Below are 17,599 nucleotides of genomic sequence, written 5' to 3'. Positions count from 1 at the left end.
ACCCAAAACACATCCATGCCGTGCCTTCCCTTCAAACTCCCTTTGCATTTCCCTTTTCATTTCAGCTGCACCTTTGTCCTAACACTAGAGCACTAATCATTCACTTTTCATTATATAATTCATGCTCCAACATGCATATGTTCCCCCCCTAGCTGTCTATCCCATGGATTAATCATCCAAGCCATATTCTATCCTTGAACACATGAAATCACATGCATTTCCAACACAAAAACATCCATGCCGTGCATCCCTTCCACTTTCCAGCATTCCCCTTGTGCAATTCCAGCTTTCCACCCACTTTCCTAGCTGTTTTTCACATGCATTGCAGCCACATTCTCACCCATTCTCTCCCTATATAAACCACACACACTTCATGGATTCACTCCCCATTCCATCTCATTTTTCATTCACAACACTTCACACAACACAAACACAACCCTTGTGCCGCAAATCCCCTTCCATTTCTGTGCAGTTTTTCTCCTCCATTGCAGCCACTATCCAACCACTTCCCATCCCTCCAAAACACTTCACATAATCCCCAAAGCTCACCTTAGACCTTGTGCTACAACAACGAGGAAGAAAAGAGTGCCTAAACGTTCATACAATTCAAGTTTGAGTTGTTGGAATGTTTAGGTGTTTCTTTGATTTCAAAGTTTAAATTTAATTCTCTTTGTTTTGTACGTATGAGAATGGAAGAGAAGAGTGCCTAAACGTTCATACAATTCAAGTTTGAGTTGTTGGAATGTTTAGGGGTTTCTTTGATTTCAAAGTTATGAGGAACTAAACCCCCTTTAGCTAGGGGGTGATTCGAAACTATGTTTATATTTGCAATATGAATTGATTAACTTTCGTTGGAATTTCATAAGTTGTGGATTCAATTTGTTTAACCGTTTGATTGATAACTTATTTATGAATGTTTATTAAGAATGCGCGCTTAATTTTCATGCATGAATATGACGCTAGAATATAAGTGAATTTCACCTAATCGTTACGAACTTATATTCACAAGTAGTGGAGGTTGCTTATAAACAATCGCGTTAAATGAATTCTTGGCACGAGTTTCATGCTCATCATAGTAACGAATGCCTCGTCAACACTTATAGTTTTCATAATGCTTAATGATCTTTGATTGTATCTTTATTGTGCTTTTCACGTAAAGCACTTTTGGAGAATGTGGTGAATTGCGTTGTGCTAACCCATCCAATTCATTAACTTAAGGAAAACTTGACGGTTAATTTAAGCGGACCTAATTAACCCGGGGTGTTGAGTTTCACAACTTATCGAAAGACCAACTGAGAATCAATATTGTATGCAAGTGTAACATGTGTGGAGAAGAACCCCTTGGCTATTCCATCATCCATATTTTCATCACATTCATATTTACATTTTGCCTTTAATTATATTCTGTCCATTTAATTTAATATCGTCCAAACACATTTCCCCCATATTTCGTTGAGTCTTAATCATTCGTATTTGTTTTATTTTTGTATCTTTAAGCTTTTGGAGTCATAAACACTTTCAAATTCGTCTAAATCAAGTTCTAGTTTCTATTTGAGTCAATTTGATTGTTTTAGGAAGTTTGAGTTTTTCAAAGCCATTCTGAGTCATAGTAGTCTTGTTAAGAGTATTTACATTTAGTTTTTGTGTTTTCAAGTCAATTCAAAATAGATTAGCACCCCTAGTTAATCCCCGGTTAGAACGATCCCTACTTACATCATTACTACAATTGTCACAAATAGGGTTTAGTTTGTGTGCGTATAATCTACGTATCAAATTTTGGCGCCGTTGCCGGGGATTGGCAAAGTTGCTAATCCCTTGTCTTGAGTCTTGTTTAAATTGTTTAGTTTCTGTTTTGTTTTAATTTTTGCACCGTGTGTATGTGTTTTGTTTTTTTTTTTTTTTTGCCGTGTGTGGCAACTTGTTTTCTTACTTGTGCCAAGTCTATTAAGTTGGTTACTTATCTTGTTTACTTTTGTGTGTAGGTACTAGTTTATGACCCGTAGCTCACAACCTGTTCGTAAGCATATCTCCGACTTTGACGGTGATTTCGAGAGGACTTTGAGAAGGAACAAGAAATTGCAAGATTCTAATCCTCCTAGTCCCGAACCTGAAGTAGAAGAGGAAGCCACGGATTGGGTTAAAGAGGAAGTACCAACCATGGCCGTGGACAATCGAACCATCAAAGAGCTTTATGCCTCGGGTTTGGCCAACGCAGCCCTTCTTTGCATTCAATACCCCGAGGCTGCCCAAGGCAAGACCGATGAATTCGAGTTGAAGTCAAGCTTGTTGCACCACATTCCGAAATACCATGGGCTTTCCATGGAAGATCCCAACAAGCATCTCAAGGAGTTTGAGGTTGTTTGTTCGAGCATGACACCCATAAATGTCGATGGGAACATTCTGATGATAAAAGCTTTTCCATTCTCTCTTGTGGAAAAGGCTAAGGATTGGCTTTATGAATTGGCACCCGGGACCGTTACTTCTTGGGAAAGCATGAAGAGAGCGTTCTTGGAAAAGTTCTTCCCTACTTCAAAAATCATTCTCTTGAGGAAGAAAATTAGCGGAATCCAACAAAGTCAAGGAGAATCTTTTCCGGCATACTACGAGCGTTTTAAAGCCCTTGTTGCATCATGTCCTCAACATCAAATGAAGGAGGAGCTTTTCCTTCAATACTTTTACGAAGGTCTTCTACCACTTGAACGGCAAATGTTGGATGCATCCGCGGGAGGAGCTCTAGTGGACAAGACACCTAGGGATGCCAAAACTCTCATTGCTAATCGAGCACTCAATGCACAACAATATGAAGGTGTTGGGCAAAGAGACACCCCACGGCCACATCATGTAAATGAGGTAAGTTCTATTTCTGAGTTACAATCCCAAATGGCTAACCTTACATCTATGTTGTCGCAGTTTGTGGAGGGCCCCAAAGCGCAAGGAGCTACAATTTGTGGTGTATGCTCCATTCAAGGACACCAATCTGATCAATGCCCTCAATTAATTGAGAACGGAGGATGGGAATCTGCCAATGCCATGGGCTATGGGAATCAAAACCAACCGAGGAACGATCCATATTCTAACACATATAATCCAGGTTGGAGAGACCACCCAAATTTCAGATGGAGAGATGCACAACAACCTGCCCAACAAAGTGGATTCCGACAACCTCCGGGTTTCTTTCCAAGGCCAATGGCACCACAACCACCTCCTCAAGCACAATCATCCCAAACCAACTCAGGTACGTCTATGAATGACGATAAAACATATCAGTTACTAACCACAATGGCGCAGGGAATGCAGAACCAAGCAAAGGAGGTTAATGAGCTAAAGAAGCAAATGGGCCAAATGGCCGAATTTTTGGGACAATTCCGTGAAAATGGTAAGTTACCAAGCACTACGGTGGTCAATCCCAAGGGTGGTTTCGAATCTGCAAAGGCTATCACACTAAGAAGTGGAAAAGAAGTGGGAAACAAGGAAGATGAGAAGATACGAATCGAAGAAGAGGAGAAAAATTACCCTACGGCAAGGATGGCACCACCCATGCCGCAGCCATCTACGACTTCCCATCCGTCCATCTCAGGTAATGTTGTCCCAAATGTTGTGATTTCGAACACTAATCTGCCCAATGTTCCTTTCCCTCGCAGATTTGCACAATCGAAGAAGGAAGAAAGCGAAAAGGACATTTTGGATACCTTTCGAAAAGTCCAAGTAAACATTCCTTTACTTGATGCCATTAAGCAAGTGCCCAGGCATGCAAAGTTTTTAAAAGAGTTATGCACAACTAGGAAAAGAATTTCAAACAAAGAAGTTGTGAAAGTAAGTGAAAATGTATCCGCAGTTTTGCAACGAAAGTTACCTCCAAAGTGTAAGGATCCAGGGAGCTTTACTATTCCATGCATAATTGGAAACACTAGATTTGAACAATGCATGTTAGATTTAGGTGCTTCTATTAATGTCATGCCATATTCCATTTATGCATCTATGAACCTGGGTGAGTTAAAACAAGATGGCGTTATAATTCAATTGGCCGATCGTTCTAACGCTTATCCCAAGGGAGTCCTTGAGGATGTTTTAGTGCAAGTCAATAATCTTATTTTTCCTGCAGATTTTTATGTATTAGAAATGGAGGATTCGAGCCATGCTCCATCATTGCCAATCTTGCTAGGCCGTCCATTCATGAAAACAGCGAGAACAAAGATAGACATGTTTACGGGAACATTAACCATGGAGTTTGATGGGGACATTATTAATTTTAATCTTTCTGAAACCATTAAATATCCAATTGAGGACCATTCTTGTTTTGCCATTGACATTGTGGATTCGTTGGCACAGATGCATTTCGATCAAATGAACGAAGATGCACTCGAAGTAGCCTTAGTGCACGACATAAGAGCAAGAAATGAGGGTGGGGGAATCCTTGCAAGCCACGGCTTGTAGGAGTCCAACCATACCCATTTCAGGTAGCTTGGTGAAGTCCCTAGGAGGCTCGGGGTGGTTCGTTTGAAGGTTTTGGACGTCGGGATCACTAGTTTCGAAGTTGGCCAGAGTTGGGTTGATTTTTCAGGTGATACCTATCCCGAGGACGAGCGTGGTCACTCGAGGCAGGGGGGCTACGACCCTTCCACGTATCAGTGAGTGGGCTTTTGGTTTTCCGTATATACCTATATACTTATATTTTCCCAGAAATTGATTTGAATTGTTATATGTCATATGCCATGCATTACATTATCATTGTTTATGCATCGTTAGTTGCATTATTAATCGTCTATATATATATATATATATATATATGCATAATTGGTGCTGCGGACGCACAGGTAGGTGCCAGGTAAGTGTTATTAATGTTTATATTTCGGTAGTGATTTGAGATGCTTAGAGAGCTCATAACCTACACCCCCGGTGTTAGTGCTCCCGCCCAGAGTAGGGCACAGTCCTTCACGTGATGTTCACCTCCCGCATCACACGCTCAGCTTGGATCCAAGTTAGGTGCACAGTCTTGTCGTACAAACCACTTTAGGTGGTTCCGACTCGTTGGTGACCCGAGATTACTCGCCCAGCCTTCACGTGGTCGTAGCACTAGAGCGTTTATATGTATTACACCCAGGCTTGTCGTACAGACCACTTTAGGTGGTTCCGACTCGTGTGCAGGTCTAGTTAGTGAGATTGAGATTTGAGCTCTAGATGCAGCCGTAGAGGTCACGTTAGGTGACTCCGGCTGCCAGATTATATGTTATTGATATGATTTATACCTGAGCACTTGCATTTCATTCTGAGGTTCTGGCATGGCATATTCTCGAGCATGATTGGTATATATATATGTTTATTTTCTGGGAAGTATACAGGTTTTACGGCTAGGGGGTAGAAGTTATTTATTAAATGGTTTTCGAAAAGCTTTGTTTTTGCCCACTCACGCTTTTGTTTTGCGCCCCTCCAGGTTCTAGTTGGCTAGCACGTTTGGTGGTTTCCCAGAGGGCTTTCCCGGCATATCTGACAGACGATCATCATCGTAGGGCCACCTTCGGGTGTACTGTTGTCGCGTTGTTTACTTTTGGACAACTATAGGCCTTATGCTCTGAACTTGCGTCTCACTTACGCTAGCACTTGTTTCTATTACCTTATGTATGCTAGTTTTCATTTATTCGTACTATTTACATTACTATTTTATTAGCTTCCGCATTGTGCACATGGTTACGTCACTTCCACGTGACGGCCAACATGCCCTGATCTCGATCGGGGTGTGTCAGTTTTGGTATCAGAGCCTAGGTTTGGCAGTCCTGTGCTTTTGTGAGTATTCTAATGGTTTTGGTGTCTTCTGTCAGAACTATGCCGCCTCGTCGGGAACCACGTCGCTCTGCTGAGCCTAGTTTCCCCGATATTGCTCAGCTGGGGGAAGCTATTGCTACAGCTATTCAGTCGGCGATCCGCCCTCCCCAGAGGACTCATCTAGAGACTATGTACAATTTGAAATTGGATAAGTTCGAAGGTAGCGAGGGTCACGAGGGCGCAGAGCGATGGTTATAGCACATTGAGAAGACTTTTCGTGTGTTGCACAATCAGGGAACCTTCCTGTTGAGAGGTGGGTTGAGACGACATCGTAGTTTTTAGGTAAGGAGTCTGCAGCTTGGTGGGAGCAAGAATCTCGTCGTTTGACTCCAGCTGAGAGGACTGATTGGGATGTTTTCCAAGAGTTATTCAGGAGAAGGTTTGTGCCTCCTGAGTATATTGACCGAAAGAAGCAGGAATTCACTGAGTTGAGACAGGGGAAGTTGACAGCTAATGAGTACTATCGGAGGTTCACAGATCTGTCTCGCTATCATCCAGATGTTGCTGGTAATCCGGCGGAGATGCTTTGTCGTTTCCGCTTAGGCACTAAGAAGAAGTGGCGTTCGATGGCGACCACTACCCACTGTGATACCTACCAGGATTTCTACGAGATATTGTTGAGGATTAAGGATTCAGAAAACATGCCGAGCGAGAGTGAGGAGGAAGAGAAGGATGGTAATCAGAAGAAAGATGATAAGGGTAAAGGTCAAGCGTCGCTCGGACCTCGTAGGACACAGAACTTCAAGAGGGGTGGTACTAGCTCTAGCTCTTCTAGCGGTGGTTTCAGCGCCACTGGTCAGGGATGTGGAGGTAGGTTTACTGGTGGTGCTCGAGGCCAGAGACAAGGTGATGGTGGTAGAGGTCGAGCCCCAGTCTGCCGCAGGTGTAATAATCGGCATTTTGGTGAGTGCAGGCGTGGCAGCAGTGGTTGCTTTACTTGTGGGCAGATGGGACATCGAGCTGCGAATTGTCCCCAGAGTCAGCAGCAGAAGCCGCAACAGACTTTCTTGCCGCCACCTGCACCGATTCAACAGATTCAGGGTCCGGGTAGTTATGCACCGACAGGTCGAGGTGGTGCCTACCACTATCAGGGCGATGTTGTTCCCTATGCCCCAGGACAGTATCAGTATCCCCAGGACCCATATTCCCAGGGTGGTTATCCTCCGTATCCTGGCGGCTATATGCCGTATCCTCCAGCTTCAGCAGGCGGTTCTCAGTGGTTTCAGGGAGGACAGTTTCAGCCAGGGGAGATTGCTACGAGTAGCGCGGGGTCTTCGAGGCAGTCTGGTCAGCCCAGTCAGGGGCGTGGTACTCAGAGTCATGGTGGTCAGACGAGCAGAGGTCGCGGTGGACGACAGCAGACCCAGGGGCGTATTCATAATATTTCTCTGCAGGATGCTCAGAACAATCCGGATTTGATCATGGGTACGTTAAATATCCTTGGTTATTTTTCTAGAGTATTAATTGATTGTGGTGCTACACATTCTGTGATTTCTCATACATTTGCTCAAGTGACGCAACCTCGCCCCGCACCTCTAGGGTATGATTTAGAGTTCGCCATGCCTAGAGGGGAGAGATGTATTGTAGATCGTGTGTACCCAGGATGTCTAGTGGTAGTGGAGGATGTTGTCATGCCAGCTGATCTTATCCCGTTAGATATTGTTGACTTTGATGTGATTCTGGGCACAGATTGGTTGCATTTCAATCGTGCCAATATTGATTGTTACGGGAAAATAGTTACGTTCCATCGTCCTGGACTACCTGTGGTTACTTTTGTGGGCGAGCAGAGTGGGGTGAGACATGGTGTTATTTCGGCTTTGCGAGGGGAAAGGTTGTTGTCTAAAGGTTGCCAGGGATACTTAGCTCATGTGGTGTTGGATGAGGCTGCTCCTAGTAGAGTTAAGGATGTGAGGGTAGTCAGACATTTTCCCGGTGTTTTCCCCAAAGATTTACATGGTTTACCACCAGATCGGGATGTGGAGTTCACTATTGAGTTGCTTCCAGGTACTAATCCTATTTCCTTGACTCCTTATCGTATGGCTCCTGCTGAGTTAAGGGAATTGAAAGTTCAGTTGCAGGAATTAGTGGATAAAGGTTTCATTCAGCCTAGCACTTCACCTTGGGGCGCTCCAGTTTTGTTTGTGAGGAAGAAAGATGGAACTTTGAGGCTATGTATTGATTACAGGCAATTGAATCGGGTGACGATTAAAAACCGTTATCCGTTGCCGCGTATTGACGATTTGTTTGATCAGCTTCGAGATACTTGTGTATTCTCCAAGATTGACTTGAGGTCTGGATATTATCAGCTGAAAATTAGTAGGGATGACGTTCCTAAGACGGCGTTCAGGACTCGTTATGGTCATTACGAGTTTCTGGTTATGCCGTTTGGGTTGACGAATGCACCAGCTGCTTTTATGGATTTGATGAATCGGGTGTTCCAGCCATATTTGGATAGGTTTGTTATTGTTTTCACCGACGATATTCTGGTGTATTCTAAGTCGAAAGCGGAGCATGTTCGACATCTTACTTTGGTGTTGAAGAGATTGAGGGAACACCAATTGTATGCTAAGTTTAGCAAGTGCCAGTTTTGGTTAAACCAAGTTGCATTTTTGGGGCACATCATTTCTGCTCAGGGTATTTTGGTGGATCCACAGAAGGTCGCCGCTGTGGAGAAATGGGAGCAACCACGAACCATCACTGAGGTGAGGAGTTTCCTTGGTTTGGCGGGGTATTATCGGCGATTCGTTAAGGATTTTTCCTGTGATTGCTTTACCACTGACGAGGTTAACGAGGAAGGATGTTAAATTCGAGTGGGATGATAGGTGTGAGCAGAGTTTCCAGCAACTGAAGCATTGTCTCACTCATGCACCTGTTTTGGCACTCCCGGACGATAGTGGTGATTTCGAGGTCTATAGTGATGCTTCCTTGAATGGTCTGGGATGTGTGTTGATGCAGCATGGTAGGGTGATTGCTTATGCTTCGCGACAGTTGAAACCTCATGAGTTGAATTACCCTACACATGATTTGGAGTTGGCCCCTATTATCTTTGCGTTGAAGTTGTGGAGACACTAACTCTATGGAGAGAAATGTAGGATCTTTACAGATCACAAGAGTCTTCAGTATCTTTTTACTCAGAAGGAACTTAATCTTCGTCAGCGGAGGTGGATGGAGTTACTCAGTGATTACGACTGCACGATTGATTATCACTCTGGTCGTGCAAACGTAGTGGCTGATGCACTTAGCAGGAAGTCTCAGGGCCGTATCAATGCGTTGTATGCGAGTCGTATTCCTCTTTTGGCAGACTTGCGTGCTACGGGAGTGAGGTTAGAAGCAGAAGATCAAGAAGTAGCTTTACTTGCTAATTTTCAAGTTAGACCAATTTTAGTTGATCGGGTGCTTGAAGCTCAGGTAGCGGATAGGGAAACCTAGAAATTCATCCAAGCTCGAGATCAGGGTAGGAGGAGAGACCTTAGAGTTCGTGATTCGGATGGCATGTTGATGCAGGAAGGTAGGATGTTCGTGCCTAATGATTTAGATTTAAAGAAAGAAATTCTCGATGAAGTACATATCTCAGCTTACGCCATGCATCCAGGAGCTACTAAAATGTATCATACCATTCGACCATTTTATTATTGGCCGGGTATGAAGAGGGAGATAGCTGAGTATGTGAGTAGGTGTGCTATTTGTCAGCAAGTTAAGGCGGAAAGGAAGAAGCCGTTTGGATTGTTGCAGCCGCTTCCCGTTCCAGAGTGGAAATGGGAAAATATTACTATGGATTTTGTGTACAAGCTTCCGCGTACACATAATGGTTTTGACGGCATTTGGGTAATCATTGATCGACTTACTAAGTTAGCACATTTAATTCCTGTGAGGGAGAAGTATTCTTTGAGCCATTTAGCGGAGTTGTTTATCTCGAAGGTTGTGAAGTACCATGGTGTCCCTGTGAGTATTGTCTCGGATCGTGATCCGCGATTTACATCTAAGTTTTGGGTGGCTTTTCAGGAAGCGTTGGGTACGAGACTACTTTATAGTACGGCGTATCATCCTCAGACGGACGGACAGTTAGAGAGAACCATTCAGACTTTGGAGGATATGTTGCGAGCTTCGGTGCTACAGTTTAGTGATGCTTGGCACAAGCGGTTGGATTTAATGGAATTTGCCTACAACAACAGCTTTCATTCGAGTATCGGTATGGCGCCATTTGAGGCATTGTATGGTAGATCTTGTCGCACGCCGTTATGTTGGTCAGAGGTAGGAGAAAGAGTTTTAGTGGGTCTGGAGATTGTTGAGGAAACTACTCAGAATGTTCAGGTGATTAAGTCTAACCTGAAGGCAGCTCAGGACAGGCAGAAGAGTTTAGCAGATCGGCATGCTACTGACAGAGTGTATGAGGTTGGCGATTGGGTATTTCTGAAGCTTTCACCGTGGAGAGGAGTTGTGCGGTTTGGAAAGAAGGGTAAGTTGAGTCCCAGGTACATTGGACCATACATGGTCACAGAGCGAGTTGGTGAGGTAGCTTACCGATTGGAGTTAGCTCCGGAGTTGGCTAGAGTACATAACGTTTTTCACGTGTCTATGCTTCGACATTATGTTGCTGATCCGTCTCACGTGATACCTCCTCAACCCTTGGAAATTAATCCAGATTTGACTTATAACGAGGAACCAGTGACGATACTAGATTGGAAGGAAAAGGTTCTGAGGAACAAGACAGTGTTGTTGGTGAAAGTTTTGTGGAGAAACCATTCTGTGGAGGAAGCTACGTTGGAAACAGAAGATCGGATGAGGGATTTGTATCCTCGGTTGTTCTTTGATCACTAGGGGTAGTTGTTTGGTTGTTTTGAATTTCGGGACGAAATTCTAATAAGGTGGGTAGGTTGTGACAGCCCGTCCCGAGAAATTCTAAAACGTAACGTGAAAAGACGATTTTGCCTTAGCGTGTTTTTTTTCGTTCCGTAGTTGTTCTTTTTGGCTTGGTGTGGATAGTTTGGCACCACACACTCACCCTCACAGTTTTCTCCCTTTCCCTGCACCTGTCCTGAGTCCCCATTCCTTCCCATTTCCTTTGAAACGTACGGACACACCCACAAACCCATTCAACCTCCACAGATCCAAGAATCCAAGCACATATTCAGACTCGTGAGGCTTGTAGGAGTCCAACCATACCCATTTCAGGTAGCTTGGTGAGGTCCCTAGGATGCTCGGGGTGGTTCGTTTGAAGGTTTTGGACGTCGGGATCACTAGTTTCGAAGTTGGCCGGAGTTGGGTTGATTTTTCAGGTGATACCTATCCCGAGGACGAGCGTGGTCACTCGAGGCAGGGGGGCTACGACCCTTCCACGTATCAGTGAGTGGGCTTTTGGTTTTCCGTATATACCTATATACTTATATTTTCCCAGAAATTGATTTGAATTGTTATATGTCATATGCCATGCATTACATTATCATTGTTTATGCATCGTTAGTTGCATTATTAATGGTCTATATATATATATATATATATATATATATATGCATAATTGGTGCTGCGGACGCACAGGTAGGTGCCAGGTAAGTGTTATTCATGTTTATATTTCGGTAGTGATTTGAGATGCTTAGAGAGCTCATAACCTGCACCCCCGGTGTTAGTGCTCCCGCCCAGAGTAGGGCACAGTCCTTCACGTGATGTTCACCTCCCGCACCACACGCTCAGCTTGGATCCAAGTTTGGTGCACAGTCTTGTCATACAGACCACTTTAGGTGGTTCCGACTCGTAGGTGACCCGCGATTACTCGCCCAACCTTCACGTGATCGTAGCACTAGAGCGTTTATATGTATTACACCCAGGCTTGTCGTACAGACCACTTTAGGTGGTTCCGACTCGTGTGCAGGTCTAGTTAGTGAGATTGAGATTTGAGCTCTAGATGCAGCCGTACAGGTCACGTTAGGTGACTCCGGCTGCCAGATTATATGTTATTGATATGATTTATACCTGAGCACTTGCATTTCATTCTGAGGGTTTGGCATGGCATATTCTCGAGCATGATTGGTATATATATATATGTTTATTTTCTGGGAAGTATACAGGTTTTACGGCGAGGGGTTAGAAGTTATTTATTAAATGGTTTTCGAAAAGCTTTGTTTTTGCCCACTCACGCTTTTGTTTTGCGCCCCTCCAGGTTCTAGTTGGCTAGCACGTTTGGTGGTTTCCCAGAGGGCTTTCCCGGCATATCTGACAGACGATCATCATCGTAGGGCCACCTTCAGGTGTACTGTTGTCGCGTTGTTTACTTTTGGACTGTTATAGGCCTTATGCTCTGAACTTACGTCTCACTTACGCTAGCACTTGTTTCTATTACCTTATGTATGCTAGTTTTCATTTATTTGTACTATTTACATTACTATTTTATTAGCTTCCGCATTGTGCACATGGTTATGTCACTTCCACGTGACGGCCAGCATGCCCTGATCTCGATCGGGGTGTGTCATTGTAACTGTTTTTTTTTTTTTTTTTTTTTTTAATCTTCTAATTTGTCTGGAAATTCTCAAACCTTCTTAGTTATATGATCTTGTAATTTTATTGTACCTGACTTAATATACATTTTTAAAAATTCTATATTTTGTTTTTCTAATGTTATTTTATTTTTACTTATCATAATTTTGTTATTGATAAATTCTTGTAAAACTATTTCTAAATACTTTCTATGTTCATTTCTATTTTTACTATGTACTAAAATATCATCTACATAAACAGTACATAAATTATCATATTTCTTGAAAATTTGATCCATCTTTCTTTGAAAGATCGACGGTGCATTTTTAAGTCCAAATGACATAACAAGCCATTCAAAATGTCATTCTGGACAAGTAAAAGTTGTCCACTCAATTGATTCTTCTGGTAATCGTATTTACCAAAATCCTGATTTACAGTCAAAGTTTACCAAAATATTACTCTCTTGAATTTTATTTATAAGCTCGTCTTTATTTGGTAACTTATAGCTATTTTCATATGTATTATCACTTAATCTTGTAATTGTAAACTATTCTAGCTTTACCTCTTTGTAATTCTGAAAGTTTTCTCACTATGAATGCTACTGATCTATGTCTACATTTTGAAGGGCTAATTAATTTTGAATTTACTAACTCTTTAATTTGTTGCTCAAACTCTTGCTTGTCAAGTAAATTATAAGGCATATCAGTTGTTTTAATGGTTAAATCTAGATTAATAATATCTAATTATGCTAATATTTTATTTTTACTCCAATGTAATTGAGGGTTTTTTCCTATAATTTTAGTTTGTTCTGCTAATTGTAAGGATTCTACCAAAATCTTTGGTCTATCTAATTGTAATATGACACACCCCGTCCCGAAGGAGGGCATGCTGGCCGTCACGTGAGAGTGACGTAACCATTTACACAGTACGGAAGCTTTAAAGATACAATTTCTAAGATGAAACACCCAAAGGTGAGTCCTAATTTTTGGCCATTCTGTCAGAACACCGTTGGATTCCTCGTAGCCACCAAGCTCTGATATCTTAAACCTGGAGGGGCGCAAAACAAAGTTGAGTGGGTCAGCAAAACGAACTTAATCAGAACCTTCTTTTCTCTTTGAATATACTAACCCCTCGCCGTAAAACAAGTATAGTTTCCCAGAAAAATAAACATATATACGTATGTATAGATATGCCAATCATGCTCCAAAATATGCCATTTATGCTCGAGAATATGCCACATCGGAATCTCATAATAAAATGTAAATGCTCAAGCATAACTCATATCAATAACATATAATCTGGCAGCCGGGAGTCACCTAACGTGACCTGTACGGCTGCATATAGAGCTCAAATCTCAAACTCAATAACTGAATCTGCACACGAGTCGGAACCACCTAATGTGGTCTGTACGACAGGACTGGGTGTAATATATACGCTCTAGTGCTACGATCACGTGAAGACTGTGATCGTAAAAAGGTAAATTCACACATACGTTTTTATAATCTCGGGACGGGATGTCACAACCTACCCACCTTAATAGAATTTCGTCCCGAAATTCAAAACAACCAAATATAACCCCTAGTGATCGAAGAACAATTTAGGATACAAATCCCTCATCTGATCTTCTGTCTCCCATGTAGCTTCCTTGACTGAATGATTTCTCCACAAAACTTTCACTAAGTTCACCGTCTTGTTCCTCAGAACCTTCTCTTTCCAATCTAAGATCGTTAACGGTTCCTCGTCATACGTCAAATCTAGATTAATCTCCAACGGTTGAGGAGGTATCACATGCGACGGATCAGCAACATAATGTCGGAGCATCGAAGCATGAAATACATTATGCACTTTAGACAGCTCTGAAGGCAACTCAATCCTGTAATCACCCTCACCAACTCACTTGGTGATCTGATAAGGTCTGATGTACCTAGGGCTCAGCTTACCCTTTTTCCCGAACCTTACTACTCCTTTCCAAGGCGATAGCTTCAAGAATACTTAATCATTAACCTTATATACTCGATCAGTAGCATGCATGTCTGCTAAGCTCTTCTGCCGATCCTGGGCCGCTTTCAAGTTAGACTTAATTCCTTGAACATTCTGAGTAGTCTCCTCCACTATCTCAGGGCCCACCAAAACTCTTTCACCGACCTCTGACCAACACAAAGGTGTACGACACGATTTTTCTATAGAAAGCTTCATAACAGTGTCATTCCGATACGCCGTACAATAAAGCAATCTCGTACCAAGTGCTTCCTGAAAAGCTGTCCAGAGCTTAGAAGTGAATCTAGGATCTCGATCCGAAACAATACTTACTGGAATTCCATGATACTTCACCATCTTAGTGATAAACAGCTCAGCCCATTTATTCAGAGAATACTTTTCTCTCACTAGAATAAAGTGCGCTGACTTAGTAAATCGATCTACAACCACCCAAAAGCCATCATAACCATTCTGTGTACGAGGAAGCTTGTACACAAATCCATAGTGATATTTTCCTATTTCCACTGTGAAACGGAAAGTGGTTGCATTAAACCAAACAGTTTCTTCCTTTTTGTTTTGGCCTGCTGACAAACTGTACACCAACTGACATACTCTGCAATTTCTCTTTTCATATCTGGCCAATAGTAAAATGGTCTAATGGTATGATACTTCTTAGTACTTCCGGGATGCATTGCAGAATTTGAACAGTGTACATCGTCAAAATTGCTTTCTTTAATTCCACATCATTAGGCACGTACGTCATATTCTCTTGTATAAACATGCATTCCGATTCTCGAACTTTAGGATCATTCCTTTTTCCCCTTCGTTCCTTGCTGCATTAACACTTATCCAATATCAATCAAAGAAGTATCATTAAAGACTTCATGATTACCACTATCTTCTGGGAGTACTAAAATACGTGCATGAGTGAGGAATACTTCAACTGTTGAAACCTTTACTCATAATTATCATCCCACTCAAACTTAACCTCTTTTCTCGTCAATGGCAAGGCAATGACTGAAAAATCTTTCACGAACCGTCCATGATAGCTTGTTAAGCTAGGATAACTCCGAATCCCAATCACGATTCGTGGTTGTTCTAAATTCTCAATTTCTGCTACCTTTTAAGAATTCACTTGAATACCTGAAGCAGATATAACATATCTCAAAAATGCTACTTGATTCATCCAACATTGGCATTTGCTAAACTTAGCATACAATCGACGTTCCCTCGATCTTTGCAATACCAATTTAAGATGTTTAGCATACTTTGCTCTAGTCTTATCAATCTTTTCAGTAGCAACAACAAATCGGTCTAGATATCATTGAAATACTTCATTCATCAAATTCATAAAGTAGTAGATGCATTCGTCACTCCGAATGGCATCACCAAAACTTGAAATGACCTTAACGAGTCCTAAAAGTTATCATAAGGGCATCCTCACCGATAATCTTCAACTAATAATATCCAGACCTCAAGTCCATCTTAGAAAATATACAACCACCTCGAAGCTGATCAAACAACCATCAATGTGAGGTAACGGATAACGGTTTTCAATTGTTACTCGATTCAACTGCTTATAATCAAAGCACAACCTTAACGTCCATTTTCTTTCTCACCAATAAACTGGGGTTCCCCCAACGTAATGTACTAGGTTGAATAAAAACCTTTATCAACCAATTTCCAATTCTCTTAGTTCAAAAGGCAACATTCTATAATATAAGGTTTGTACCTGGAGACAAATCAATAGTGAACTCTACATCTTTGAATGGCGGCAATCCAGGTAAATTCTCAGGGAAAACGTCAGGTAAATGTCTGACTACTCCCACTTCTTCCACACTACTAGAATTGACATCACTTAGCATCACATGAGATAAGTATCCTTGGCAGCCTTTTGATAATAATCTCTTTGCTCTCACAGCATAAATAACGGCCTGCCTCACTCCACTTTGCATACTTACAAAAGTAATCTCTAGTCATCCAGACCGATGGAAAAATAACTGGTTTCCCGGAAATAATGTATATACTCATATACGTAATATATCTCAAATTATGCTAGACAATATGAATGTATGTCATGCCAAGTATCATAACATAATGCTCATCATCTCTATATGAATATGACGGAATAACATATAATCAATTCAACATTCGGCTATAAATATAGCTCATACTCTTTCATTCTAATCAACTCAGCCCTCGGCTGCATATATAACTCATAATCAACTCATCATATCATGTATATCTTGCACACAATCAGTACCACCTCGCGTGGTCTGCAACTCATCACTGTATATAACATAATATGCTCTAGAATAACATCGAAATCCACAATCTAATGGAACAAAAGTAGCTGGTAACAATACATACTCTACTATTACTGAGCACTCTAAATAAGTACGATACTAACATAGGATAACCTACCGGTTTACTTACTTAACGAATCCACGAATAAATTATTAATATTACGGTCTGCAGCCCGCAATACTGATAAATCATCGTTGTCTCGATAAGTAAGCAACAACTCTCGAGGGTGTAATATTACTATTTTGCCACTCATTAGGAAATACATACACATGTCTCAACCGCGTTTAATTACTACTTTCTATGCAATAACAATAATAACGTAAAATTTCTACATTATTAACAAATAGACTCTAGCTAAGTCATTAAGAATAATTATCGTACTCCTAATCAAATCCGAATAATTCTGAGTATCTTGCAGTGATGTGTGGTTAACACATCCCTGGGCTTGTTGTCGTCTCCCACAACCTCTATTAGTGTAAATACTTCGCTCATGTATACCACTGCCTAACTGACCATAATTAATAGATCCAGGAACTTGCTGGATCGGCGCTAGTTGTGGCAAAGAAGACTTCTAGGACTTCTGTTGGCTTTGGACATAATTTGCAGTTCTATGTCCCATCTATCCACTTGTAAAGCGTCCACTGCTTTCTCGCCTACATTCTCAAATGTGTCCATTATTGTACCTACAGCACAAAGGTACATTTCCTTTACCAAAATCACCTTGTCTCTGAGATCTGGGATTACCAATACATCTATCACTTCGCCTCTGGTCAATGGCATTAAAACCTTTGCCAAAAGAACTAGAATTAGCTTCACTTCTTTTGAAGTTCCGAATCTTTCAAGGTTCTCGAGATGATCGGCCTTTATCCTTGTCATCATTCCTCTGATTCCCATTCCTTTATTCTTCTTCATCATTATCGTTGGACATAGTCTCAGAGTCCTTAATTCTTAATAAAATCTCGTAAAACTCCTTGTAATAAGTACAGTAGGTAGTGGTCGCCAAAGAACGCCACTTCTTCTTATTACC

The 17,599-nt window shown here is 41.7% G+C and overlaps 1 protein-coding gene across 1 annotated transcript; it reads left to right on the top strand.

Moving 5' to 3' along the window:
• The first annotated feature begins 1,992 nt into the window (after positions 1 to 1,992).
• On the top strand, positions 1,993 to 8,521 carry LOC148698059 (uncharacterized). Its single transcript, XM_088690365.1, has 6 exons — positions 1,993 to 3,937; positions 6,103 to 6,199; positions 6,621 to 6,723; positions 6,798 to 6,867; positions 7,018 to 7,191; positions 8,454 to 8,521. The coding sequence occupies exons 1-6, from the start codon at positions 1,993 to 1,995 to the stop codon at positions 8,519 to 8,521; spliced, it is 2,457 nt and encodes an 818-aa protein (XP_088546491.1).
• The last annotated feature ends 9,078 nt before the right edge of the window (positions 8,522 to 17,599 follow it).

The sequence above is a fragment of the Pyrus communis genome, chromosome 3, assembly GCF_041283825.1.
Source record: "Pyrus communis isolate YQ-2024b chromosome 3, ASM4128382v1, whole genome shotgun sequence".
NCBI classification, from domain to species: domain Eukaryota; kingdom Viridiplantae; phylum Streptophyta; class Magnoliopsida; order Rosales; family Rosaceae; genus Pyrus; species Pyrus communis.
The sequence above is the reverse complement of the archived record's forward strand: the minus strand, read 5'-3'. Positions and strand labels throughout refer to the sequence as shown.